Source organism: Salmo salar, chromosome ssa03 (assembly GCF_905237065.1).
Source record: "Salmo salar chromosome ssa03, Ssal_v3.1, whole genome shotgun sequence".
Lineage (NCBI taxonomy): Eukaryota > Metazoa > Chordata > Actinopteri > Salmoniformes > Salmonidae > Salmo > Salmo salar.
The window spans coordinates 93,577,002-93,604,404 of NC_059444.1; the positions used below are offsets into that span (position 1 = coordinate 93,577,002).

The following is a 27,403-nucleotide window of genomic DNA, read 5'->3' on the forward strand; positions in this document are numbered from 1 at the left end:
TTATGGTGGAGAGGAGAACCAGATGATATTTAGTCTGTTATGATGGAGAGGAGAACCAGATGATATTTAGTCTGTTATGATGGAGAGGAGAACCAGATCTTCAGTCTGTTATGATGGAGAGGAGAACCAGATCTTCAGTCTGTTATGATGGAGAGGAGAACCAGATGATATTTAGTCTGTTATGATGGAGAGGAGAACCAGATGATATTTAGTCTGTTATGATGGAGAGGAGAACCAGATCTTCAGTCTGTTATGATGGAGAGGAGAACCAGATGATATTTAGTCTGTTATGATGGAGAGGAGAACCAGATGATATTTAGTCTGTTATGATGGAGAGGAGAACCAGATGATATTTAGTCTGTTATGATGGAGAGGAGAACCAGATGATATTTAGTCTGTTATGATGGAGAGGAGAACCAGATGATATTTAGTCTGTTATGGTGGAGAGGAGAACCAGATGATATTTAGTCTGTTATGATGGAGAGGAGAACCAGATCTTCAGTCTGTTATGATGGAGAGGAGAACCAGATCTTCAGTCTGTTATGATGGAGAGGAGAACCAGATCTTTAGTCTGTTATGATGGAGATGAGAACCAGATGATATTTAGTCTGTTATGATGGAGAGGAGAACCAGATGATATTTAGTCTGTTATGATGGAGAGGAGAACCAGATGATATTTAGTCTGTTATGATGGAGAGGAGAACCAGATGATATTTAGTCTGTTATGATGGAGAGGAGAACCAGATGATATTTAGTCTGTTATGATGGAGAGGAGAACCAGATCTTCAGTCTGTTATGATGGAGAGGAGAACCAGATGATATTTAGTCTGTTATGATGGAGAGGAGAACCAGATCTTCAGTCTGTTATGATGGAGAGGAGAACCAGATGATATTTAGTCTGTTATGATGGAGAGGAGAACCAGATGATATTTAGTCTGTTATGATGGAGAGGAGAACCAGATGATATTTAGTCTGTTATGATGGAGAGGAGAACCAGATCTTCAGTCTGTTATGATGGAGAGGAGAACCAGATGATATTTAGTCTGTTATGATGGAGAGGAGAACCAGATCTTCAGTCTGTTGTGATGGAGAGGAGAACCAGATGATATTTAGTCTGTTATGATGGAGAGGAGAACCAGATCTTCAGTCTGTTATGATGGAGAGGAGAACCAGATCTTTAGTCTGTTGTGATGGAGAGGAGAACCAGATGATATTTAGTCTGTTATGATGGAGAGGAGAACCAGATCTTCAGTCTGTTATGATGGAGAGGAGAACCAGATCTTCAGTCTGTTATGATGGAGAGGAGAACCAGATCTTCAGTCTGTTATGATGGAGAGGAGAACCAGATCTTTAGTCTGTTATGATGGAGAGGAGAACCAGATGATATTTAGTCTGTTATGATGGAGAGGAGAACCAGATGATATTTAGTCTGTTATGATGGAGAGGAGAACCAGATCTTCAGTCTGTTATGATGGAGAGGAGAACCAGATCTTCAGTCTGTTATGATGGAGAGGAGAACCAGATGATATTTAGTCTGTTATGATGGAGAGGAGAACCAGATGATATTTAGTCTGTTATGATGGAGAGGAGAACCAGATGATCTTTAGTCTGTTATGATGGAGAGGAGAACCAGATGATATTTAGTCTGTTATGATGGAGAGGAGAACCAGATGATATTTAGTCTGTTATGATGGAGAGGAGAACCAGATCTTCAGTCTGTTATGATGGAGAGGAGAACCAGATGATATTTAGTCTGTTATGATGGAGAGGAGAACCAGATCTTCAGTCTGTTATGATGGAGAGGAGAACCAGATGATATTTAGTCTGTTATGATGGAGAGGAGAACCAGATGATATTTAGTCTGTTATGATGGAGAGGAGAACCAGATGATATTTAGTCTGTTATGATGGAGAGGAGAACCAGATCTTCAGTCTGTTATGATGGAGAGGAGAACCAGATGATATTTAGTCTGTTATGATGGAGAGGAGAACCAGATCTTCAGTCTGTTATGATGGAGAAGAGAACCAGATCTTCAGTCTGTTATGATGGAGAGGAGAACCAGATCTTTAGTCTGTTATGATGGAGAGGAGAACCAGATGATATTTAGTCTGTTATGATGGAGAGGAGAACCAGATCTTTAGTCTGTTATGATGGAGAGGAGAACCAGATCTTTAGTCTGTTATGATGGAGAGGAGAACCAGATGATCCCACAGATGTGTGTAGTGTCATGGTGATCTAATAAAAGACAAGCTGTTGGGCGGCTGCTAGTTTACACTACGTATAAACCCAGTGTTACTAACAGGGTTGGGGTCAATTCAGAAAACTCAAGACTGCAACAAGAATAGTCCACATTGACAATATATGACATTGTTGAGTTGAAATGTAGATTCACCTTACTTCACCTGAACCTTGATTACTCCCCTGTTGTAAGTAGGCTGGTATTGAAGTCAAAAACAGACATGTAGAAATATATAGTAGGAAACTACAGGTACACAGATGTATTCGAGGTTAATCCTTTATTAAAAACAGTAAAAGAAAGTTTGGAGGCCACACATAAGATGCAATCTAGTTCAATTACAGGACTACATGTCAGTTATTTTTGAAAAGCATGTGCATTTAACAATATAAACAAAATACATCTGACACATTTAGTCGGCTAGGGTATGTCTGATTAATGTTAGATGACCTCCTGTTGTACAGATATCCTTGGCTTGTGTCCCAATAGTCTCTCTTTCTTTCCTGAAGTGTGCACTCGTTCACTACTCCATACAAATGTAAAATAATTGGATTGGTGTTGGCATGGGCTGGACTCTAGAGGGAGTTCCATATTCCAGTCATTTCCTTTGAAATCCATAAAGGAAAGTGAACAAGTGCACACTTCAGGAGAAAGGAGAGATTATTGGGACGCAGCCCAAATATCTCACCACACAGGTATCGTTTTCATACAACCTATTCATTTAAACAAGACAGTACAACTGTTTTTTAACTGTTTTTCCTCTACATTCCTGAAACCAAACATTTGATTCCATAGTTGGATGTTGAACGACAGGTTGTCAGAACCAGAACCATGCAGTGATAGTATGGTACTGATGATTATGCTATGGATGGTGTTTCGAGTTGAGATACAATGCTTTGCGTTGTGTCTCAATATTCGTCATTGGCTTCCTTCCTTGTCTCCTTTCCTTCATTAGCACTAAGGAAGTATCAGGTGTTTTGAGTTGATAGACACCGGCTGGGTCTCAATAGTCTTTCATTACTTCCTTTCCTTGTCTCCTCCCCTCATCTCCTTTCCTTCAGGACCTCTAACAGGTGAAAGGATTGGATGTCTTTCCACCATATTGCTTTTTTACCTACAGTATCACTCCGTTCCATATCACTGATCATGAAGGAAAAGGACACAAGGAAAGGACACAAGGAAAGGGAGCTAGTTATGACTATCGAGACACAGCCACTGCTAAAAGGCCATTGTTGTTGCTTTTTCCATTCTTTTTTTTATTGTCTTGGTGACATAACCTCAATCTCAGAGGACAAGCCAACAAACTGTGGGTTATGGTTATGGAACGGTACCTCCACACAGCTGTTGGTATGGAGACGCAGTTCTAACAGAAGTTACGGAACATATGTGATATGACAGCGTAGTAAGTATTCACAGAACTCAACAGTAAGGAAGAAAGGAATCCTCATAGACAAAGCCTTGAACGAGCTTCAATTGACACAGACATACTATAGTAAGCTCTGGCTTGTTCCAGCGGAATTGTTTGTGTGTGTGTGTGTGTGTGTGTGTGTCTGCGTCAGTCAGAAGATGTGGAGAAGGACATCAAAGGAGAGTGCAATATTTCTTTCAGCTGAAAGATTTACAAGGTTTTATAATAACAGCAAAGGCAGACGTCTCGGCGTCGCCATGATAGCTCGTGCAGGTCCTAAAGCTTCTTCCTCTTCTTCGGTATCCGTAACAGAAAATTGGCTTTTCCAATACAAAATCATCTTCAAAACAGACAGACAGTTCATCAGAGCACTTCAGTATAAGGGACAAACCGTTTCTGTACACAGAGTCATCACCATGGTGAGACGCTTTGGATCAGGGCACATTGTCCACGTTATCCTCTCTCTCTCTCTCTCTCGCTCTCTCTCTCTGAAGTATACACATACAGGGCACTTACTGTACCCATGGCGATACAGCTGTGGCTAGAGACAGCTAGGGCTAGGTTCTAATGCCCTAGCCTGGCTTCCTCTCCTCACCTCTGGGAAAGGTTGTGAGCAAAAATACACATTTCTGTCCTCTGTCAGATAACGAACACAAACATCTTCATCTCTCTTTGTATCCTTGAGGACCACTGATACCAAAAATAAAAGGATGGAACCAATTTGATGAGCAGTCAATGTCATACCGGCAATTTCAATGTAACTATCCGGTCTCTCCAGATTTCAGTGGTGAGGAAGGATACAAGGAAATAGGATACAAGGAAATAGGACATGAGAGAAGGAATCTTTTATAGAGTATTGGAACTCAGGGATAGAAAGGTTCAGTGCATCATCATCATCATCATCATCATCATAATAGCTCATGCTGTACGTAAGTACATCTACAAACCCAACAGTATCGCCTTGGCTTTGTAGTGCTGTCTAATCGGCTACGGCAAGCTCTTAGGAACAAACTGAACTGCATCTACAAGTCTCTGTCATTTCACCTCAAAACCTGCTATCCTTCCCAGTCACTCCCAGTTGAGAATCTCCCCTTCGTTCATATTCTGACAAATGCTAAATATCAACAGAGAAATGTAAGTACACATAGAGCTGTATTAGAAAACAGATAAACTACAACATTTTGCGGTTAATCGGTAAAGCAATCCCAGACTGAAGCCTCAACTAATGACAGTAGTTAATTTTTAAAGAGTTGTAAGTGTATTTTTTTTACGCACACTGGATAGCATCCTACATACAGTCTGTCTGGTTGTCTCTCTCTCTGTCTGTCTGTCTTTTAAAGGGTTGTTGGTAGTTTTTAGGTAAAGGTAGTCAGCCAAGCACAGTGTTCTTCTGAGCCTAGTCCCCAGCCATGTTGTTCTTTTGACGTCCTTGTAACGTTCTCTAAAACGCTCTCTATAACGTTCTCTGAACGTTCTCTACTGGTGGCGCTTGTCTTTGGCCGGAACTTCTGTAGGAGATGTCTGAGCCTGTGAGCTATGAGGGCTGAGGGAGAGAGGGAGATAAGGGAAGGAGGAGAGGTGAGGGAAGAGAGGAAGAGAGGAAAGAGTGGACGGTAAGGAGGAGAGAGGAGAGGGAAGACTATGGCTATCAAATACTCAGAGGCCATATTCCATCTAGATACAGATGGGTTGTGAGTGGAAGTGCTGATCATACATACTTACTGTGTTGGGTCCATGGCTGGGTCAGGTGGTTCACCCCCCTCTGAGTCACTGAGAGGGGCTGTATCATCGGTGCTGCTCAGGGATCTGACCCCCTCCACCAGCTCCCTGGCCTCTGCAGCTAACTGGCAGGCTGGGTCTGGGATGGGAGAGGGGGTCTCTGGACTGTCTGTGGCTGGAGAGGTCCTGTTACTCCTATTAGTACAAGGAAGCACACATACACACGTTCACACACCCACACCCAAACCCTCCGGTCATATCAACAGACTGTCAGAATAAACAAACATTTGAAGAATTGTCATAAAGGAGTGACAATTAGAAGATAAGCACTTACCCATTTTCCATTCCAAACAAGCTGGGGGTGGTGAGCACTTTGTGAACATTCTGAGAAATAAACACAGTCAGCCAGTCAGCCAGCCAGTCAGTCAGCCAGTCGGACAGCCAGCCAGCCAGTCAGTCAGCCAGTTAGCCAGCCAGTCAGTCAGTCGTCAGCCAGTCAGTCAGCACAGAAATCCACATACATAAAACTAGAAAGTAGTGTTGAACCACTAGGTGGCAGTACAGGTTCAGAACATAACAGAGCATGACCAGAGAGGAGTAAGCTAGGGCTCACAGGTAGGTGTGTTACAGAACCTGTGTGACTGTGCTTACAGCTGAGAGGTGGACAGGTAGTGTTATTGTAAAGGTGTGTTACAGGTGTAATGTTACCTGTGTGAAGTCCAGTAGTTAGTTGTATGAGAGGTGGACAGGAAGTGATGTTGTAAAGGTGTGTTACTGTGTTACAGGTGTAATGTTACCTGTGTGAAGTCCAGTAGTTAGTTGTATGAGAGGTGGACAGGAAGTGATGTTGTAAAGGTGTGTTACTATGTTACAGGTGTAATGTTACCTGTGTGAAGCCCAGTAGTTAGTTGTATGAGAGGTGGACAGGAAGTGTTGTTGTAAAGGTGTGTCGGGATGAGTCACAGGTGTGTTACAGGTGTAGTGTACCTGTGCGAATCCCAGTAGTTTCTTGTTGGAGATCTCCAGGTGTCTTCTGCTCAGCTCAGACTTCCTCAGCTGACAGTCAATCATCGACAACTTCCTGTTTAACTCCATCACATCTTCCTGGAGTATAACACACACAATCACTTCCTGTTTAACTCCATTACATCTTCCTGGAGTATAACACAGAATCAATTCCTGTTTAACTCCATCAAATCCTCCTGACTAGTGTTGTCCTGCTGGGTAACAGTAATTTATGGTAGAAAAGACTAGTGATGTCCTGCTGGGTCACAGTAATTTATGGTAGAAAAGACTAGTGTTGTCCTTCTGGGTCACAGTAATTTATGGTAGAAAAGACTAGTGTTGTCCTGCTGGGTCACAGTAATTTATGGTAGAAAAGACTAGTGTTGTCCTGCTGGGTCACAGTGATTTATGGTAGAAAAGACTAGTGATGTCCTGCTGGGTCACACTAATTTATGGTAGAAAAGACTAGTGTTGTCCTGCTGGGTCACAGTAATTTATGGTAGGAAAGACTAGTGTTGTCCTGCTGGGTCACAGTGATTCATGGTAGAAAAGACTAGTGTTGTCCTGCTGGGTCACAGTAATTTATGGTAGAAAAGACTAGTGTTGTCCTGCTGGGTCACAGTGATTTATGGTAGAAAAGACTAGTGTTGTCCTGGTGGGTCACAGTGATTTATGGTAGAAAAGACTAGTGTTGTCCTGGTGGGTCACAGTGATTTATGGTAGAAAAGACTAGTGTTGTCCTGCTGGGTCACAGTGATTTATGGTAGAAAAGACTAGTGTTGTCCTGCTGGGTCACAGTGATTTATGGTAGAAAAGACTAGTGATGTCCTGCTGGGTCACACTAATTTATGGTAGAAAAGACTAGTGTTGTCCTGGTGGGTCACAGTGATTTATGGTAGAAAAGACTAGTGTTGTCCTGCTGGGTCACAGTGATTTATGGTAGAAAAGACTAGTGTTGTCCTGGTGGTTCACAAACAATTGTCTGGAGTGTTTCAGAAATGGAGAGGTCTGCTTTGTCATCACTTGTGTCTGAGGCCCACCCAGACGACACTAGTCTTTTCTTCCATAAATTGGTTTTAAGTCTACCTTAGTAGCTTCCAGACCCTTCTGTTTCTTGCCCGCCAGTTGGTTCTTCAGGTCTTTGATCTCAGCCTCTAGCAGTGTAATGACCTCTTCATAGTCCTGCTCTGCACTGTTACTCTGTCTGTCTCTCTGCACCGCCTCCGCTACCTTCAGGGGTAGAAGAAGAAGAAGAAGATGAAGAAGATGAAGAAGTACCCAAGGTCTCACAGAAATTCAACTTGGGACACATACTGTACACATAGAGGTTGGAGCCGGGTGGGGCAGCCGTACTGCAGACATTTACATGAGGACACATACTATACACAGAGAGACCATGGAGCAGCTGTGGGGGTGAAGTCTCTTGTCTTGTTTAGGGGTTTATTAAAGGATAAATATTACCTGCAGACGAGTCTTCAGACGACTGTTCTCCTCCACCGTCGCACACGCTTTCTGATGGAGGGAGAGGGAATGAGGGAGGGAAGGATGGAGAGAGAGGGAGGGAATGAGTGAAGGAAAAAGAGCAAGAATGAGAGTGTGTTAATACAACTATGCCTGGCAAAGATAGGACAAGATAGGATAAGATATGATAGGATACGATAGAATACAATAAGATAGGATAGGATAGGATAGGATATGATAGGATAAGATGAGATACGGTGGGATAAGGTTAGGATACGGTTGGATACGATGGGATACGATGGGATTCGGTGGGATACGGTGGGATAAGGTTAGGATAAGGTTAGGATACGGTTGGATACGATGGGATACGGTGGGATACGGTGGGATACGGTGGGATTCGGTGGGATACGCTGCAATGCGATACGGTGGGATACGGTGGGATTCGTGGGATACGATGGGATACGGTGGGATATGGTGGGATATGATGGGATATGGTGGGATATGGTGGGATACGATGGGATACGGTGGGATTCGGTGGGATACGATGGGATATGGTGGGATATGATGAGATATGATGGGATACGGTGGGATTCGGTGGGATACGATGGGATACGATGGGATACGATGGGATACGGTGGGATACGATGGGATACGATGGGATACGATGGGATATGGTGGGATACGGTGGGATACGGTGGGATACGATGGGATACGATGGGATACGATGGGATACGATGGGATATGATGGGATACGATGGGATACGATGGGATATGATGGGATATGATGGGATATGATGGGATACGATGGGATATGATGGGATATGATGGGATATGATGGGATACGATGGGATACGATGGGATATGATGGGATATGATGGGATACGGTGGGATATACTAAATACAATATAATACTGCTTCATCAACCTATTCTTAAGCATTGTGATTGGCTGAGTCTGGTTGTCACTCACCTCTGAGGTGTTGTGTAGCTCCTCCTCCAGGGTCGACTTGCTGTGCTCTGTGTCCTGGGGTAGTGTAGGAAAACCATCAGGTTGACTGACCTGGGGTAGTGTAGGAAAACCATCAGGTTGACTGACCTGGGGGTAATGTAGGAAAACCAGCAGGTTAACTGACCTGGGGTAATGTAGGAAAACCAGCAGGTTGGAGGACCTGGGGTAGTGTAGGAAAACTATTAGGTTGACTGACCTGGGGTAGTGTAGGAAAACCAGCAGGTTGACTGTGATTGGACTGTGAACAAAGTTGAAGCCAATTCAATGTTACTCTTATACACATTGCACATTGTAACTTTGTAAAATAGTAACATAGAACATTGTATATTTAAGCAATAAGGCCCGAGGGGGTGTGGCCAATATAAACTCAGCAAAAAAAGAAACGTCCTCTCACTGTCAACTGCGTTCATTTTCAGCAAACTTAACTTAATGTGTAAATATTTGTAGGAACATAACAAGATTCAACAACTGAGACATAGATTGAACAAGTTCCATAGACACGTGACTAACAGAAATGGAATAATGTGTCCCTGAACAAAGGGGGGTCAAAATCAAAAGTAACAGTCAGTATCTGGTGTGGCCACCATCTGCATTAAGTACTGCAGTGCATCTCCTCCTCATGGACTGCACCATATTTGCCAGTTCTTGCTGTGAGATGTTACCCCACTCTTCCACCAAGGCACCTGCAAGTTCCTGGACATTTCTGGCCTTAGCCCTCACCCTCCGATCTAACAGGTCCCAGACGTGCTCAATGGAATTGAGATCCGGGCTCTTCGCTGGCCATGGCAGAACACTGACATTTCTATCTTGCAGGAAATCACACACAGAACGAGCAGTATGGCTGGTGGCATTGTCATGCTGGAGGGTCATGTCAGGATGAGCCTGCAGGAAGGGTACCACATGAGGAAGGAGGATGTCTTCCCTGTAACACACAGCGTTGAGATTGCCTGCAATGACAACAAAGTCAGTCCGATGATTCTGTGACATACCACCCCAGACCATGACGGACCCTCCACCTCCAAATCGATTCCGCTCCAGAGTGCAGGCCTCAGTGTAACGCTCATTCCTTCGGCGATAAACGCGAATCCGACCATCAACCCTGGTGAGACAAAACCGCGACTCGTCAGTGAAGAGCACTTTTTTCCAGTCCTGTCTGGTCCAGAGACGGTGGGTTTGTGCCCATAAGCGACGTTGTTGCCGGTGATGTCTGGTGAGGACCTGCCTTACAACAGGCCTACAAGCCCTCAGTCCAGCCTCTCTCAGCCTATTGCGGACAGTCTGAGTACTGATGGAGGGATTGTGCGTTCCTGGTGTAACTCTGTCAGTTGTTGTTGCCATCCTGTACCTGTCCTGCACGTGTGATGTTCGGATGTACCGATCCTGTGCAGGTGTTGTTACATGTGGTCTGCCACTGCGAGGACGATCAGCTGTCTGTCCTGTCTCCCTGTAGTGCTGTCTTAGGTGTCTCATAGTACGGACATAGCAATTTTTTGCCCTGGCCACATCTGCAGTCCTCATGCCTCCTTGCAGCATGCCTAAGGCACATTCACGCAGATGAGCAGGGACCCTGGGCATCTTCTTTTGGTGTTTTTCAGAGTCAGTAGAAAGGCCTCTTTGGTGTCTTAAGTTTTCATAACTGTGACCTTAATTGCCTACCGTCTGTAAGCTGTTAGTGTCTTAACGACCGTTCCACAGGTGCATGTTCATTAATTGTTTATCCTCCCTTGGCAAGGTGCGTCCCACCTAGTCAACAGCCAGTGGAATCGCGTGGCGCGAAATACAAATACCTCAAAAATGCTATAACTTCAATTTCTCAAACATATGACTATTTTACACCATTTTAAAGACAAGACTCTCGTTAATCTAACCATATTGTCCGATTTCAAAAAGGCTTTACAGCGAAAGCAAAACATTAGATTATGTCAGGAGAGTACCCTGCCAAAAATAATCACACAGCCATTTTCAAAGCAAGCATATACGTCACAAAAACCAAAACCACAGCTAAATGCATCACTAACCTTTGATGATCTTCATCAGATGACACTCCTAGGACATTATGTTATACAATACATGCATGTTTTGTTCAATCAAGTTCATATTTATATCAAAAACCAGCTTTTTACATTAGCATGTGATGTTCAGAACTAGCATACCCACCGCAAACTTCCGGTGAATTTACTAAATTACTCACGATTAACGTTCACAAAATACATAACAATTATTTTAAGAATTATAGATACAGAACTCCTTTATGCAATCGCGGTGTCAGATTTTAAAATAGCTTTTCGGCGAAAGCACATTTTTCAATATTCTGAGTACATAGCCCGGCCATCACGGCTAGCTAATTTGACACCCATCAAGTTTGGCCCTCACCAAACTCAGATTTACTATAAGAAAAATTGGATTACCTTTGCTGTTCTTCGTCAGAATGCACTCCCAGGACTTCTACTTCAACAACAAATGTTGTTTTGGTTCCAAATAATCCATAGTTATATTCAAATAGCTCCGTTTTGTTCGTGCGTTCAGGTCAGTATCCGAAGGGTGACGCGCGAGCATATTTCGTGACAAATTTCGAAATATTCCATTACCGTACTTCGAAGCATGTCAAACGCTGTTTAAAATACATTTTTATGCTATTTTTCTCATAAAATAGCGATAACATTCCAACCGGGCGACGTTGTATTCATTCAAAGAGAGAAAGAAAAACATGGAGAATTCACATGAACGCGCATCTCCAGTGTCACTGTTCTCAGCCCGACCACTCACAAAATCTCCTGCTGTTTTTCGCCCAGAGACTGGAGAGACGTCATTCCACTTTCTGGCGCCTTCTGAGAGCCAATGCAAGCCTTAGAAAATGTCACGTTACAACAGAGATGCTGTATTTTCGATAGAGATGCCACAGAAGGAGAACAAATTGTCAGACAGGGTACTTCCTGTATGGAATCTTCTCAGGTTTTGGCCTGCCATATGAGTTCTGTTATACTCACAGACACCATTCAAACAGTTTTAGAAACTTTAGAGTGTTTTCTATCCAAATCTACTAATTATATGCACATTCTCGTTTCTGGGCAAGAGTAGTAACCAGTTTAAATCGGGTACGTTTTTTTATCCGGCCGTGCAAATACTGCCCCCTAGCCCCAACATGTTATGGTTCATTGAACAAGCATGGGAAACAGTGTTTAAACCTTTTACAATGAAGATCTGTGAAGTTATTTGGATTTTTACAAAATATCTTTGAAAGACAGGGTCCTGGAAAAGGGACGTTTCTTTTTTTGCTGAGTTTACAACGGCTAAGGGCTGTTCTTAGCATGACACAATGCGGAGTGCCTGGATACCATACACCACAAACCCCAGAGGTACCTTATTGCTATTATAAACTGGTTACCAAAGTAATTAGAACAGTAAAAACAAATATTCTGTCATTTCAGCCAATCAGCATTCAGGGCTCGAACCACCCAGTTAATAATTGTATATAAACATTTACAAGTGTACATATACTGTACATGGTGTATGAAAATGAGGATTGTTGCGAAATAACAACTAACACTGAACAAAAATATAAATGCAACATGCAACAATTTCAAACATGTTCCTGAGTTGCAGTTCATATAAGGAAATCAGTCAATTTAAATAAATTCATTAGGCCCTAATATATGGATTTCACATGATTGGAAATACAGATATGCATCTGTTGGTCAGAGATACCTTAATAAAAAAACAGTCAGTATCTGGTGTGACCATTTGCCTCATGCAGCGCAACACATCTCCTTCACATAGTTGATCAGGCTGTTGATTGTGGCCTTTGGAATGTTGTCCCACTCCTCTTCAATGGCTGTGTAAAGTTGCTGGATATTGGCGGGAACTGGAACACTCTGTTGTACATGTCAATCCAGAGCATCCAAAACATGCTCAATGGGTAACATGTCTGGTGAGTATGCAGGCCATGGAAAAACTGTTTATATTCAGCTTCCAGGAATTGTATACAGATCCTTGTGACATGGGGCCATACATTATCATGCTGAAACATGAGGTGATGGTGGCAGATGAACGACACGACAATGGGATATCATCTCAGTATGTCTGTGCATTCAAATTGCCATCAATAAAATGCAATTGTGTTCATTGTCCGTAGCTTATACCTGCCCATATCATAACCCCACTGCCACCATGGGGCACTCTGCTCACAACGTTGACATCAGTAAACCGCTCGCCCACACGACACCATACACGCTGTCTGCCATCTGCCCAGTACAGTTGAAACTGGGATTCATCCGTGAAGAGCACACTTCTTCAGAGTGGCAGTGGCAATCGAAGGGGAACATTTGCCACACTGAAGTCGGTTACAACGCCGAACTACAGTCAGGTCAAGACCCTGGCGAGGACGACGCAGATGAACTTCCCTAAGACGGTTTCTGACCGTTTGTGCAGAAATTCTTCGGTTGTGCAAACCCACAGTTTCATCAGTTGTCCGGGTGGCTGGTCTCAGACGATCCCGCAGGTGAAGAAGCCTGATGTGGAGGTCCTGGGCTGGCGTGGTTAATCATGGTCAGCGGTTGTGAGGTTAGACGTACTGCCAAATTCTCTAAAACAATGTTGGAAGCGGCTTATGGTAGAGAAATTATGGTAGAGAAATCTGGCAACAGCTCTGGTGGACATTCCTGTAGTCAGCATGCCAACTGCACGCTCCCTCAAAACTAGAGACATTTGTGGCATTGTGTTGTATGACAAAACTGCACATTTTAGAGTGGCCTTTCATTGTCCCCAGTCCAAGGTGCACCTGTGTAATGATCATGCTGTTTAATCAGCTTGTTGATACGCCACATCTGTCAGGTGGATGGATCATATTAGCAAAGGAGAAATGCTCACTAACAGGGATGTAAACAAATTTGTTCACAATTTGAGGGAAATAAGCTTTTTGTGCGTATAAAACGTTTCTGGGATCTTTTATTTCAGCTCATGAAACACGGGACCAACACTACATGATGCATTTATCTATTTTTTTAGTATAATTATAAATATATATTATGTTATTTGTTCAACATTTCATTTCAGTATGATTTATTACATTGACATTATATTTTGTTATAAATTAAAAAGTTATTAATTATGTTGAGAAAAGCTATTAGACTGGAACTACGCACTGTACGTGTACACAAACCCACAAAGTGGTTATAACACTATCAGTTGCAGTGGATATGTAAAAATTAGTGTTAATAAAGTTTGATGTAATTGAATGTGATATTCACAGCACTCGCTCTTTCTCTCACAAACACACACACACACCCACAAACACGCGCGCACACGCACACGCACACGCACACACACACACACACACACACACACACACACACACACACACACACACACACACACACACACACACACACACACACAGATGTGATGTTTGGACAGGAGTGTGAGTTCACCTTGAGTTGTTTAATCTGGTTCTGCAGCTGTTTCACCTCCGTCTGGAAGTGTTCCAGTTCTTCACTACTGTAGGAGCATTCTGAATCAAAGGTCTGATACACAACACAGCAATAACGTTAGACTGGAGCTACGCACGGTACGTGTACACAAACCCATGCACACACACACTCATGCATACAATGATGTGAGAAGCACACCCTTCATCTGACAGGGAACATTACAATGGAAGTTTTAGAGGAAGGCAGCTCTCAAAGACTCTGTGTGTGTGTGTGTGTGTGTGTGTGTGTGTGTGTGTGTGTGTGTGTGTGTGTGTGTGTGTGTGTGTGTGTGTGTGTGTGTGTGTGTGTGTGTGTGTGTGTGTGTGTGTGTGTGTGTGTGTGTGTGTGTGTGTGTGTGTGTGTGTGTGTGTGTGTGTGTGTGTGTGTGTGTGTGTGTGTGTGTGTGAGACAGGGACCGTCACAATGAAGCTCTTAAAGACATCTTTGATGATTCTCTTGTGCTGCTGCAGGGTGTAAATCTCCTCGAAGAAACACGGTCTGTAAATCCTCTTCACTAACTCAAACTTCACAAAGTCACACAAGCCTCAAAGTCAGGAGGAGCCTCAAGGACTCCATAACAAGAACTTAATACACCCAGTACCTTGAAACAAGAAGCACAAGTCAATGTTGTTTTCTTACCGGGGAGTGGAAGGCAGAGGTGTCCATCAAGCTAGCTGCTTCGTGATAGGAGAACATGAACTCTTTCTGCCCTAGTCCCGCCTTCTCCAGATTCTCTTGGTAGACGTTGCGTATGGCCTCAACGAAGTCTGCCCGGCGACAACAAACACAAAAGAAGAGTTATACTCTGCATAAAACATGAGGAGCCAATCAGAACCCCTATTCCCTATGTAGTAGCTTGTGAATAAGGAGCCATCGAGGACACAGACTACGTCTGAACAGGTTAAAGGGATATTGCTGTGACTGGGATGGGTTGGGGTCAAGTCCATTTTAATTCAGTTCAAGTTTCCTGAATGCTTCTCTATGAGACTTCTTATTGTGTAGAAATGTTGTTTATCCCCTGAATTGACTGAATTGAAATGGTTGGCGTCGACAGACATGGCTGCTCTTTTTCTAGCGCCTAAGCAACTTTGCAGTATTCGTTTTTTTGTGTGTGTTTTATTTAGCTCAGAATGTTTTTTTTTGCGTGATTACATACAACCGGAAATAACTTTTGGATATCAGAGCGGCGGTAACTCACCAGCATTTCGACCAGAAATACGACTTTCCTGAATTGGATCCTTTGTTTGTAACCCCTAAGGCGATTTAACTTATCCCAGAGGCTGCTCCAAGATGCTGCCAATGGAAAAGAGGTATTTGGAGTGGACTTTTAGTTTGACTTAACACGCATGCACACCATCCAATGCTTCCTAGTATATTACTACATAATGTTCAGTCCCTGGACAATAAAGTAGATGAGCTCAGGGCGAGGATCTCCTTTCAGACAGACATCAGCTACTGTAACATACTCTGTTTCACAGAATCATGGCTCTCTCCAGATATACTGTCCCCGTCCATAGAGCCAGCTGGGTTCTCAGTACATTGTGTAGATACAAATAAAGAACTCTCCGGGAAGAATGATTAACTACTCATGGTGTGATTGTGGTAACGTACAGGAACTCAAGAACATTTTGTTCACCCGACCTAGAATTCCTCACAATCATTATCTCCCGAGAGAATTCTCTTCGGTCATCGTCACAGCCGTGTATATTCCCCCTCAAGCCGTTACCATGACAGCTTTCAAGGAACTACACTGGACTTTGTGCAAAATGGAAAGCACATATCCTGAGGCCGTATTTATTGTAGCTGTGGACTCTAATAAAGTAAATCTGAGGAAAACGCTTCCGAAGTTCTATCAACACATTACCTGTAGTACTAGTGCTTCAAAAACTCTGGACCATTTTTACTCTCCCTTCAGGGATGGCTACAGGGCCCTCCCCCGCCCTCTGTCCGGCAAATCAGATCATAACTCCATTCTGTTCCTCCCTTCCTATAGGCAGAAACTCAAACAGGAAGTACTGGTGCTAAGGTCTATTCAACGCTGGTCTGACCAATCGGAATCCATGCTTCAAGATTGTTTGATCATGCGGGCCGGGATATGTTCAGGGTTGCCTCTGAGAATAACATTGATGTATATACAGACACGGTGACTGAGTTCATCAGGAAGTGTATAGGGGATGTTGTTCCCACTGTTACGATTAAAACCTATCCAAACCAATAACCGTGGACAGATGGCAGCATTCACGCAAAACTGAAAGTGCGAATCACAGCATTTAACCTCGGCAAGGTGACTGGGAATATTGTTGAATACAAACAGTCCAGTTATGTCCTCCGTAAGGCAAACAAACAGGCAAAACATCAGTACAGAGACAAAGGCAATTCAACAGCTCAGACACGAGACATATGTGGCAGGGACTCCAGACAATTACGGATTACAAAGGGAAAACCAGCCACGTCACCGACACCGACATCTTTCTCCCAGGCAAGCTAAATACCTTCTTCGCCAGCTTTGAGGATAACACAGTGCCACCGACACAGGCCGCTCCCGAGGACTCTCGGCTCTCGTTCTCCATGGCCGAAGTGAGTAAGACGTTTAAGCGTGTTTACCCTCGCAGGGCTGCCGTCCCAGACAACAACACCTCCACTATGCTGATCCTCAATACAGGGTCCCCACAAGGGTGTGTGCTCAGCCCCATCCTGTACTAGACGACACAACAGTGGTAGGCCTGATTACCAACAACAACGAAACAGCCTACAGGGAGGAGGTGCGGGCCCTGGCCGAGTGGTACCAGGAAACTAACCTCTCCCTCAACGTCAACAAAACGAAGGAGCTGATTGTGGACTTCAGGAAACAGCAGAGGGAGCACACCCGCATTGACATCGACGGGGCCGCGGTGCAAAAGGTGAAAAGCTTCAAGTTCCTCGGCGTACACATCACTGACAATCTGAAATGGTCCACCCACACAGACAGTGTGGTGAAGAAGGCGTAACACCGCCTCTTCAAACTCAGGAGGCTGAAGAAATACTGTATATATATATTTATTCTCCGGATTCAGACATTGCTCTTCCTAATATTTATATATTTCTTCATTCCATTAATAACTTTTAGATTTGTGTGTATTGTTGTGTATTGTTAGATATTACTGCACGGTTGGAGCTAGGAATACAAGCATTTAGCTACCGCCACAATAACACCTGCTAAATATGTGTACGCAACCAATACAATTTGATTTGATTTGAATTGACCCCAAGCCCTGTTAACTATGATGACGATATACCTCTGTAGGACACGGTTCCCTGTGGGTCAGTGGTAGCTATGGCGACAGTAAGTGTGTGGTAGCTATGGTGACAGTAGGTGTGTGGTAGCTATGGAGACAGTAGGTGTGTGGTAGCTATGGAGACAGTAGGTATGTGGTAGCTATGGTGACAGTAGATGTGTGATAGCTATGGAGACAGTAGGTGTGTGGTAGCTATGGTGACAGTAGGTGTGTGGTAGCTATGGAGACAGTAGGTGTGTGGTAGCTATGGAGACAGTAGGTGTGTGGTAGCTATGGAGACAGTAGGTATGTGGTAGCTATGGTGACAGTAGATGTGTGATAGCTATGGAGACAGTAGATGTGTGGTAGCTATGGAGACAGTAGATGTGTGATCGCTATGGAGACAGTAGGTGTGTGGTAGCTATGGAGACAGTAAGTGTGTGATAGCTATGGTGACAGTAGGTGGGTGGTAGCTATGGAGACAGTAGGTGTGTGGTAGCTAAGGAGACAGTAGGTTTGTGGTAGCTATGGTGACAGTGTACCTCCGTAGGACACGGTTCCCTGTGGGTCAGTGATAAGACTTTGTCTCAGCTTCCTCCTCTTCTCCTCCGTCACGTCCAGACCCAGGTACGACAGCGCCTGGTGGGGGGCGAGAGAGGGGAGAGAGAGAGAGGGGAACGAGAGAGAGAAAGACAGAGAGAGAAAGGGGAAAGAGAGAGAGAGACAGGGGGACATAGAGAGGGGCGAGGGGGGAAAGAGAGGGGAGAGTGAGAGGGGGAGCGAGACAGAGGAGAGAGATGTAGAGAGAAAGAGTTAATAAGAATTTAAATCTCACATTATGGTAAATCCCTGCTCACTGAGGACATGGTGTACGAGAGACTGTACATCTTGTCAGGGTATTACAAAATAAAACCCTCTTCTGTGTGGTTGAAGTCTCAAATCCAGCAGGGGGCAGTATAACAGCAGTATTATACCACAAATCTCTCTTCTCCTTGAACTTGGTTGTCCTGAAGACAACTTCTACTACCTGTTATTCTCTCTCTCTCGCACGCTTTTTCTCTCTCTCTCTCCCTCCCTCCCAACCCTCTTTCTCTCTCTTTCTTTATCTCTCTCTCTCTCTTTCTTTATCTCTCTCTATCTCTTTTTATCTCTCTCTCTTTCTTTAAATATATATATATCTCTCTCTTTATATATATATCTTTATTTAAATATATCTCTCTCTTTATATATATATATATATATATGTCATGACGTTGGCCTCTTTGAGTACAGGGAGGACAGTTGACCCCCTCCCCCCCTTTGCACCATCCCCCAACCTACCTTCCCCCACCCAGTCCCTGTGTGAAGGAGTGGTAAAATTCCAGGAGAGTCTCTGGCCACATGGCCCATAGAGAGAAACAGGAAATTCTTCCAACTCACAGAATTGGGGAACCGAGTGACATTTGTGTTCTGGAGAAGGTATGGAAGATTGGTGAAGAATCCAGCCACGAACTGGTCCGCTTGGTACAATTTTGTGATACTCAGAAGAAACAATATAGCCATATTACCATAAAACGGTTTATATAATAGACTCAGCCTTGAGACTTGCATACACATGGTTGTATAGAATGTATTAATAAGGATACAGCTTTTGTAATACATTGAGATGCTATGTACTGATGTTAATGTGATAGAATTGTATTTCTGTACCAAGTTTAACTCAGTCATCGGCACGCCCCCCAGGGACACAGCCAGGACCAGGCGTCATTTGACAAGCCTGTTCTATGGTCACTATAAAACACACCCTGATTTACATTTCTAACAGACCAGGCCTCCACTCCATGGCCAATAGGTTTGACCATCCAATCCATCTACTGAAAGTGAACCATTCCACGTGGTTAACTTTTAGACTATTGATACCGACAGAATAAGAACAAGTCTTTGATATTAATTATTAGTCTGCAGCTAAGTAAATTATATCATTGAACGCGAAGACCAACGAAACATCCATTCTATGACGACATTAATGAATGTCGCTTTGAAAGATCCATTTTAACCGAGAGAGAGAGAGAACTCTCCATCAGAACGACGCTCCAACAAGGATCCCGACGACACACTGAGCGTAAATATATATTGATTGCAATTGTTCCCGAATGAGTGAGCGTTCAATTGTCAATTGTTAATATTAATGAACTCTCTGTACCTCCTCAGCTGACCGTTTATGACCCATTGTCTAACAGACCAGCCATGCCTGTTAGCCATTAGGGCACATTACTCTACCAATCCTTTGTGACGATAATTACTGTTTGTATGTTTTCTGTTAATTACTTAGTGTAGTAAATAAATGATTTTAAGACAATTGATGTATGGATGATTTTAGTAAAGACTGGGTTCGTGCAGATACAACAATTTACGACGTTTGGAATAAGACTGGACGCGAGGTAAAATACACCATTTAAACCAGAAGATAATCGGCCTATATTATAATATAGGAAAGTTATATTAGGAAAATTATAACTTTGTAATCTGAATATTTTCCTTGGTGCCCCGAGTTAATTGATAAACATGTCTTCAGTTTAATGGTACCCCAAAGACACGACATATATGGTGCCCCCGTGTGAGGACTCAAACTAAAACGCACGTTGGTTCATTTTGATTATACATTTATGGAGCCCCCGTGCGAGGAATCTAAGATAGAATTGGACTTTGCTGTGAAATTCTATATATCAATTGTGCAAACAGAATTGTACAAACAGCCTGCTATCTAAACAAAGTGATTGTGTATTTTCCATTGGGAGAAGCTATTTAGAGTGGCTCCGGTCTTATGTCGATAGCAGTGAGGGATAAATTCCAGTTTTAGTCCGTTAGGCCAAACGGTACTATTTCTGTCGGTAAATATTAACTTCTAGAGTAAGGTTAGAAATTAGAAGTTAACTGTCCGGTAACCGAGCCGAATAATTTGCCTACCGCACTAAGACAGTGTGGGCAGACCGTATGCGTATCTGTATTTAAGTACCGTGTCGCTCCGGTCAGCATAAACACTAGCAGAATATGCTGAATGGGGTTAAGGTGAGACGTCACTAGAAAACCCACCCTTTCCATAGTGAAAGGATCCTATTTTGGTGCTTGGAAGTGATACTCCTGAACCAAGTAGCAATAGCTTAGCATTACGGGCAAGCTAACAGAGAGGGAACATTTTACCCTCCCCGTACCACGTTTAAAATTCCTCCGCTAGCGCGACGGAAGTCCGACCTTTGTACTTCCATTTAATTTCAGCATTCTGCACCCTGGTGGTGAAGAATTGCCAGTACATCTCTAGGGGAAATTCAAACGTGGAGCACGGTAACATATCCAGACAATCGCAATTGACTGGATTGACGTCTCATTCAATTTAACTAACAAGTGAAATTGCCAGATTTACCTTTTCAAGTGGATCTTTTAAATAATATCCAAAATTGATTGGGCGTCTACAATGAGACATGATTAACTTTTTCCAAACTTAACTTAGATGAAGCAATGCTCTCAGGTTAATTGAAAGTTAATTCCCAGATAGCCTATACAGGTTTGATATATCATAAATAGATTAATCAGTAAAACCCATTACTCACGGGAGTGAACCCCATGTGGCTTCGGCCTTAAGGGAAAGTATAGTGGTGAATGTACCCTAAACATTTAAACTACATTACTGTTATGATAACCCCGCAATCTGAATTGCTTGGGTATCATTGCCTCATTCAATTTATTTAGTTAAATTGTCGAACAATAGGTTCTTCCAACTAAATGAGACAACTTCAACTTTGCATATTAACCTTGATGAAGCAACCTCTCAGGTAATTCAAAGTTAATTCCCAGATAGCCTATACAGGTTTGATATATCATAAATAGATTAATCAGTAAAATCTGCTTTAGCAAAGCACATTCACCAAACCCATTACTGACGGGAGTGAATCCCATGTGGCTTCAGCCCCAGCGAGGAGCGTACCCTAGTGGTGAAGGGTCCCAACATTTGACCTACGGTTTACACTTATGATATCCAATCAATGGAGATTGTATGGATTATCGTCTCATTCAATTTATTTAGTTAAATTGTCGAACATACCTTTCTAGGTTCTTCCAATTAAATGAGACAACTTAAACTTTGCATATTAACCGGGATGAAGCAACCTCTCAGGTAATTCAAGTTTAATACCCAGATAGCCTACCCAGGTAGGACTAATCATTGGCATTGATTAATTCAATTTGCTTTGGCAAATTCATTCACGTCCAACTTCCACAGTACTGTACAGTACTGATGGTTCATTAACGTCTATAAATAGATTAAAATCGTCTTTGCAGTTTTCCACATTCCAAAACCAAATTTTGGAAAATTAGGAAAAACATTTTTTCCTTTCAAATGTTCTAATAATGTGCAAGCTATCAGAGGGGGTGGTTCCCACTCGCCCGCTAATTAGTGAACCTCCACCCGTAAATGGATTGATCTCTGACCTCAGCAGCGATAACAACCCTAATTATGCCATTAGTGGAAAAGCAGACAACGTTTTCCAAAATCAACCATCGGGCGCAGGCCTCGTAAAGGTTCTCTCCAGTCTAGCTCTGATGTCTTGCCATCCGAGATTGCCATCTGTCCAATACCGCAGTGCACAGCAGAAGCACGAGCAGGTAATGGTAGACATAAAGGGACAGGTGGTGAGAACCGGGAAACCAATGACAAATGCAGAAAAGGGAAAAACTCTGCTAGCTATGGAACTGTGCTTGAAAACCGAACAATTAAATGTAATTGCAAAAACGTATGACGATGAACAAGCACAAGCTCTTCAACAAAATCGTTTTCTAAAGGAACAAAATCATATGCTACAGGAACAACTCGATTTAGCCAAAACTAAATACGATGATGTCCACGCCAAACTAGATAAATCTGAAGAGTTATCTACAAACAGGAGCGCTCAACTTGACAACATGCATGCTGTTTTGTTGAATGTTACTCAAAATAACACGGTACTCCTCAAAGCGCTGCAGACCAAAGACGATCAGTTAATGAACACAATGACAAAGTTGGATGATAAATCAGCAGAACTTACTGAAGTCGCTGACCAAATGAATGATGAGAGAACTCAGGTGATGAGGATGGAAATATTGATTTCTAAGCAAGCAGAGGAAATCTCATCACTGAATCTCTCGCTCCGTACTCAAGACCTCTATCTGCAAACCATGACAGATAAGTTTGAGACCGAAAGGAGCAGGTGTGACACTCACGTGTCCAAAATCAGTACTCTAAGCGCTCAAGTGGACTCTGCAATGCAGCAGAATTCCACCCTTAGGTACCATCTGGAGGAAATCCAGAATGGTCACGCTCTACAGTGCGACTACCCATCCAAGCAACCGGAGCCCTGTACTCACAGGAGTGAAGACAATAGGTTTCAGACCTTGCCTCCCTCATGTGTCCCTCAGTCTTCTCCTCTTGGCCCTTCGGCACTGAGTAATATGGAGCCTCTTGGCCAACAATGCCAAGGCTTGGCTTCTCCTCTTGGCCTTTCGGCCCCAATCTCTCCACAGGATGAAGCCAACCCTCTCCGCCCGCTTGGCGCGGAATACCTTGACAAACTCGTCAAGAATTTCCCCACCTTTGACCCCGTTCCAGGTCAGCCAAACGATACTGAGACGTTCCTAGCTGACATAGAGGACGCGTTGGATGGCTACCCGAACGCTACGGGTTCTGACAGGGTTTACCTGTTGAAGCGAACGTCGAATAGACACGTGACGAGGTTCATTCGTCTACAACAGCAACACGTGCTAAATGACTATGCTAAACTTGCCACAGCTTTGAAATTAGAATTCAGTGGTTCTGCGACTCGCAAACACGATAGCTCACTGGCTAACACCGTCAAACAAGCTCGGAACGAACACCCACAAGCTTACTATCATAGGCTTCGTTCAGCTTACTTTGGCCTACTCACAGAAACAGGAATGGAAGAGCTGTTACCATTCAAACAAATGTTTCTGTCGAACATGTATCCCACCTTCATTACCTACTTGGGCCCTGCCGCCCACGTTGGCTTGCCTATCTTACAACTCAGAGAGCTTGCAAGCACAGCTTTTGAGGCATCAAAAGTTCACAATGCTAAGATCCCTGACCACTCGGTTTTGAAGTTTAACCAGGAGCACTCACTCCAGTTAGAGGGTGCATTATCAGGTATTGGAGCGTCGAGAGATGATGCACAACAACAGTTTCTACCACGAAATCATGGTTCCAATAACCTCCGCGGTCGAAATAACTGTAAAGTACGTAGCCATCAACATGACTACCGCTACAATCGACCCGTTTGCTACGTTCCTGAACCCAACCCACAAAAAGTGTCAGAGCACAAGGGTAACAAAGGGTTGAAGGACGATCAAAACGTAGACCAATGTTCTCCAGAAGTCCCACTACGGGAAGAACTTAAGCGAGAACAATTTGATAAAAGGGTAAAAGATAAGTCACAAGGACTAGACGGGGAATTACCGGACACCAGGTCCGCAGGAATTAACACCGATAGCATGGACGTTAAAGTTCAAATTTCTCCCACTCTCATTCAAGACCCTATCCAGGGCCGGCTTGATCAAGAAACAAGCCCCCGGGCTCTGTCTATAGACTCTGATACAAAAGTTGCGAAGAAAAAGGTAAAACGCTTCGTTAAAGCCAAGCCCACTCAAAATCGGAAAAGTCAATCTGCGTCCACCTTGAACAGAAATGGCACATCACGTTGTTGCGAACGACCACTCCACTTTGTGGGGAATATGTCCACTAACCACGAATCTAAACGGCCATACCTGGAAACAGTCCTGGAGGACTGCTTAACTTGTCATGCGCTAATGGATTCGGGTGCGACAATATCACTCATCTCTCAAACATTGTTTGATGATCTCAAAAGGGCTTTGAAGCCAACTAAACGTTGGTTAAAAGTGGAACGATGCGACACTAAACTTCGAGGGGTCACTCAGACTACCTCGCCTCTCACATTGAGAGTCATGCTGAAACTACACTTCCAGGACGTATCGCTCGTTCACCCTGTGTATGTTACCAGCCTCAAAACTGTAACCCTGCTATTTGGAGCAGACTTGATGGATCGGTTACTCCCATTGATGGATTGGAAAACCAACCAGGTATGGTCACAGGCCACAGTGCCTTCTCCACTGACCACACTGTCTCCCCCTAACGCTAGCTGCAACGCAGTCCTTCACGAGGGGTATCTGTCGAAAGCACCCCTTGGGAAAAAGACGTTTAGAAACCTCTTGGTACAAAATCCGATCCACGGAGATAGTACGATATCTCGACACATTCCATCAGCCAACCTGATGGACCATTCTTTTCATGATTTCGAGCCAGCTGTCTCTGTGAATAAGCAACTTCCCTCCTCCTTGCAGTCGTACAATACGATAGTTGAGATGAACTTCTCTTGCCCTTCGGACACTTCCGCAAGCACTGCGGCCGTCTCAGCAAGTAAAACATTGATGCACAGAGTATACTCTGCTTCCGATGATACACCTTCCGCTTTGTTGGGGACTGTCACCCCTTACAATGACACTAATGGCGTCAGTCCAGCAACTGACCCGATGACTCCCACTGGTGAAAAACTTTGCGATATCACAGACCGATATCCTCGTCTCAGTTCGCAGGTAATGAAGAGGTTGCCACACGCGGACGCGGTGGTGACTGACATGCCTCGGCAGCCACTGAGCGTTTTGAAGCACAAACACCAGGAGATTTGGTTGAAAGGTTACAGCCATTCTCATAACAACGCGGCCGCTGACAACTCGTACATAGGGTCCGACCTTTTCATTTGCGCATCGGACACCAACACCACCCGCTGGTGGGGGGGTCCCGAGGCACAAAGGGGGGGAATAGTAGCCCAGACCCATGATGAGCCTCATCGAGGCCGGTGGGAGGGTCAAGACTACGGACAACACCGTACGAGGCCGCCAGAGCATAAATCAAATCTAGTTGTAAACTCTCCTATGAGAACAGTGAGGAGCAGACAGGCCCCTAGACGGGGATTATCTTAGAAGACATCTAAGATAGTACTGAGGTGTACCACACTGGTCGTAAAGGAAGTCCAGTGGACTTGTCCACCTCCAAAACAAATGGCAACAATAATCATTCTTTGCCATGTGTAGGTTCAACTACAATACAACTAGTAAAATGCTCCAATCATGTGTTCCGGTAGATAATATTTCAGAATAAATCGGTAGGATAACTGGTCCCCTCGAGTACCAGTACCAATACTAGCAACAGTCAGTCCCGCTACAATCACTAAGAAGGTTAGAGACCTAACCAATCAAATTACCATTGACAACAGCGACATAGGAGTCACTCAGAGTGCAACACGTGGATGGGAATCTCCAGTGCACTCTTCCAATGGTTAACACACGTCACTAATAAATAGGACCCTCCATTCAGGAGTAAAATTATTAGAAGTCATGAACCATGATCACACCACGTATGACTGGTCCAATACTTAAAGAGTACTTCCGTCGTGAGGTTAGCTCCTCCGTGGATAACATAGCTATGAAATAGACTTCATACCTATCGCCACTACAAAAGTGGAAGAAACAGTGACTTGTAGAAAAACTACTACAGACTCCCTTGACACCAATTCTGACTGACCTCCAGGCATTGACCTGAAAATTACCTGACTACGTCAGACTCATTCTGAACAAGTTGTAATCTGCCCGGATACTTGGTTTTCTTCCCTTGACATGCGCGCTTGTGTAAGCATAAGCGCACATGCACAACGGAACATCCAATTAGGATTTATGCTAGGACCACTTAAGGGCCCAAGCAATATACCAGCCATAGTAAAGTTGAACATTTACTTCTAGGCCTTTGACTCTACAGCACTCACCAGTTTTCTTCCCAGAAGTCCATAGGTCATCCCTGTAGACTGCCCAAAACTAGTGCATTACAGCTGTAGACTTATCATATAGTTATCAACTTAGGATAGCGCCTAAGCAACACACCAAGTAGGAAAAACCCTAGATATGGCATTAGAGACAATGCCATGATAATCATTTTGCCAGAACATTGGACGTATATAGAATACAGTCCAATTAGATGATTTTTTGTGTGAGAACTATATTTTGTATATTTTTGTTTTGTTTATGCTTTCATTCCTTTTCAGTTCAGTTCCTTTGACATTTAGGAAGTGATAGAGCCATAAACAAAGTCCCCATACAACCATCACTTAGTGCCACAACGCCGCTCATTGGGGAATGAATGTAATTATATATATTTCATGAGTGTGTGTGCATTGTTAACATCTGCCTAAGTTACTGCCCAGATCTTCCAGTCTGGACGACGGGTCCAGAACGGCGACCCCAAATCCGGACACCCACTGCCTATCCTTGTGGCGGCATGCCCACTGTCAGAGAGCCCACCAAGGTAAACCACCAGAGGGGGGGACCGCAACGGCGATCACCAACCAGGATATCCCCTGGCCCTTCCTGGGGTACTTTGCAGCTTCCAGGGAACCTACCAAGGTACACCACTAGAGGAGACCGCAACGGCGATCACCAACCGGACATCAACTGCCCATCCTTGTGGTGGACTGCTCCGCTTCCAGAGAGCCTATAACAGTTCAACCACCAGAGGGGACTGCAACAATGATCTACCAACGGGACATCACGTGGTCATGATTTTATGTTGATTTGTAACTTGCAGGATAAACAAGATCCAAACCACCAGGGGGGGTATGTCATGACGTTGGCCTCTATGAGTACAGGGAGGACAGTTGACCCCCTCCCCCCTTTGCACCATCCCCCAACCTACCTTCCCCCACCCAGTCCCTGTGTGAAGGAGTGGTAAAATTCCAGGAGAGTCTCTGGCCACATGGCCC

General features: G+C 43.9%; 1 protein-coding gene across 6 annotated transcripts in view; it reads right to left on the minus strand.

Annotated features, from left to right (window-relative positions):
• Positions 1–2,499: 2,499 nt before the first annotated feature.
• Positions 2,500–27,403, minus strand: part of LOC106602015 (syntaxin-binding protein 4) — a 175,681-nt gene continuing 150,777 nt past the window's right edge. For 5 of the 6 annotated variants that reach the window (XM_045715827.1, XM_045715825.1, XM_045715823.1 and 2 more), the window contains 11 exons: positions 18,098–18,194; positions 14,941–15,068; positions 14,263–14,355; positions 9,033–9,074; positions 8,798–8,923; positions 7,830–7,880; positions 7,455–7,598; positions 6,351–6,467; positions 5,698–5,747; positions 5,367–5,558; positions 2,500–5,187 (listed from right to left, as the gene is read on the minus strand). In XM_045715827.1, coding sequence (XP_045571783.1) covers positions 5,121–5,187; positions 5,367–5,558; positions 5,698–5,747; positions 6,351–6,467; positions 7,455–7,598; positions 7,830–7,880; positions 8,798–8,923; positions 9,033–9,074; positions 14,263–14,355; positions 14,941–15,068; positions 18,098–18,194 — 1,107 coding nt within the window. In that variant the 3' untranslated portion in view covers positions 2,500–5,120. Of the gene's footprint in view, positions 5,188–5,362; positions 5,559–5,697; positions 5,748–6,350; positions 6,468–7,454; positions 7,599–7,829; positions 7,881–8,797; positions 8,924–9,032; positions 9,075–14,262; positions 14,356–14,940; positions 15,069–18,097; positions 18,195–27,403 lie in introns of all 6 variants that reach the window. The other variant, XM_045715824.1, reaches the window with a different exon arrangement.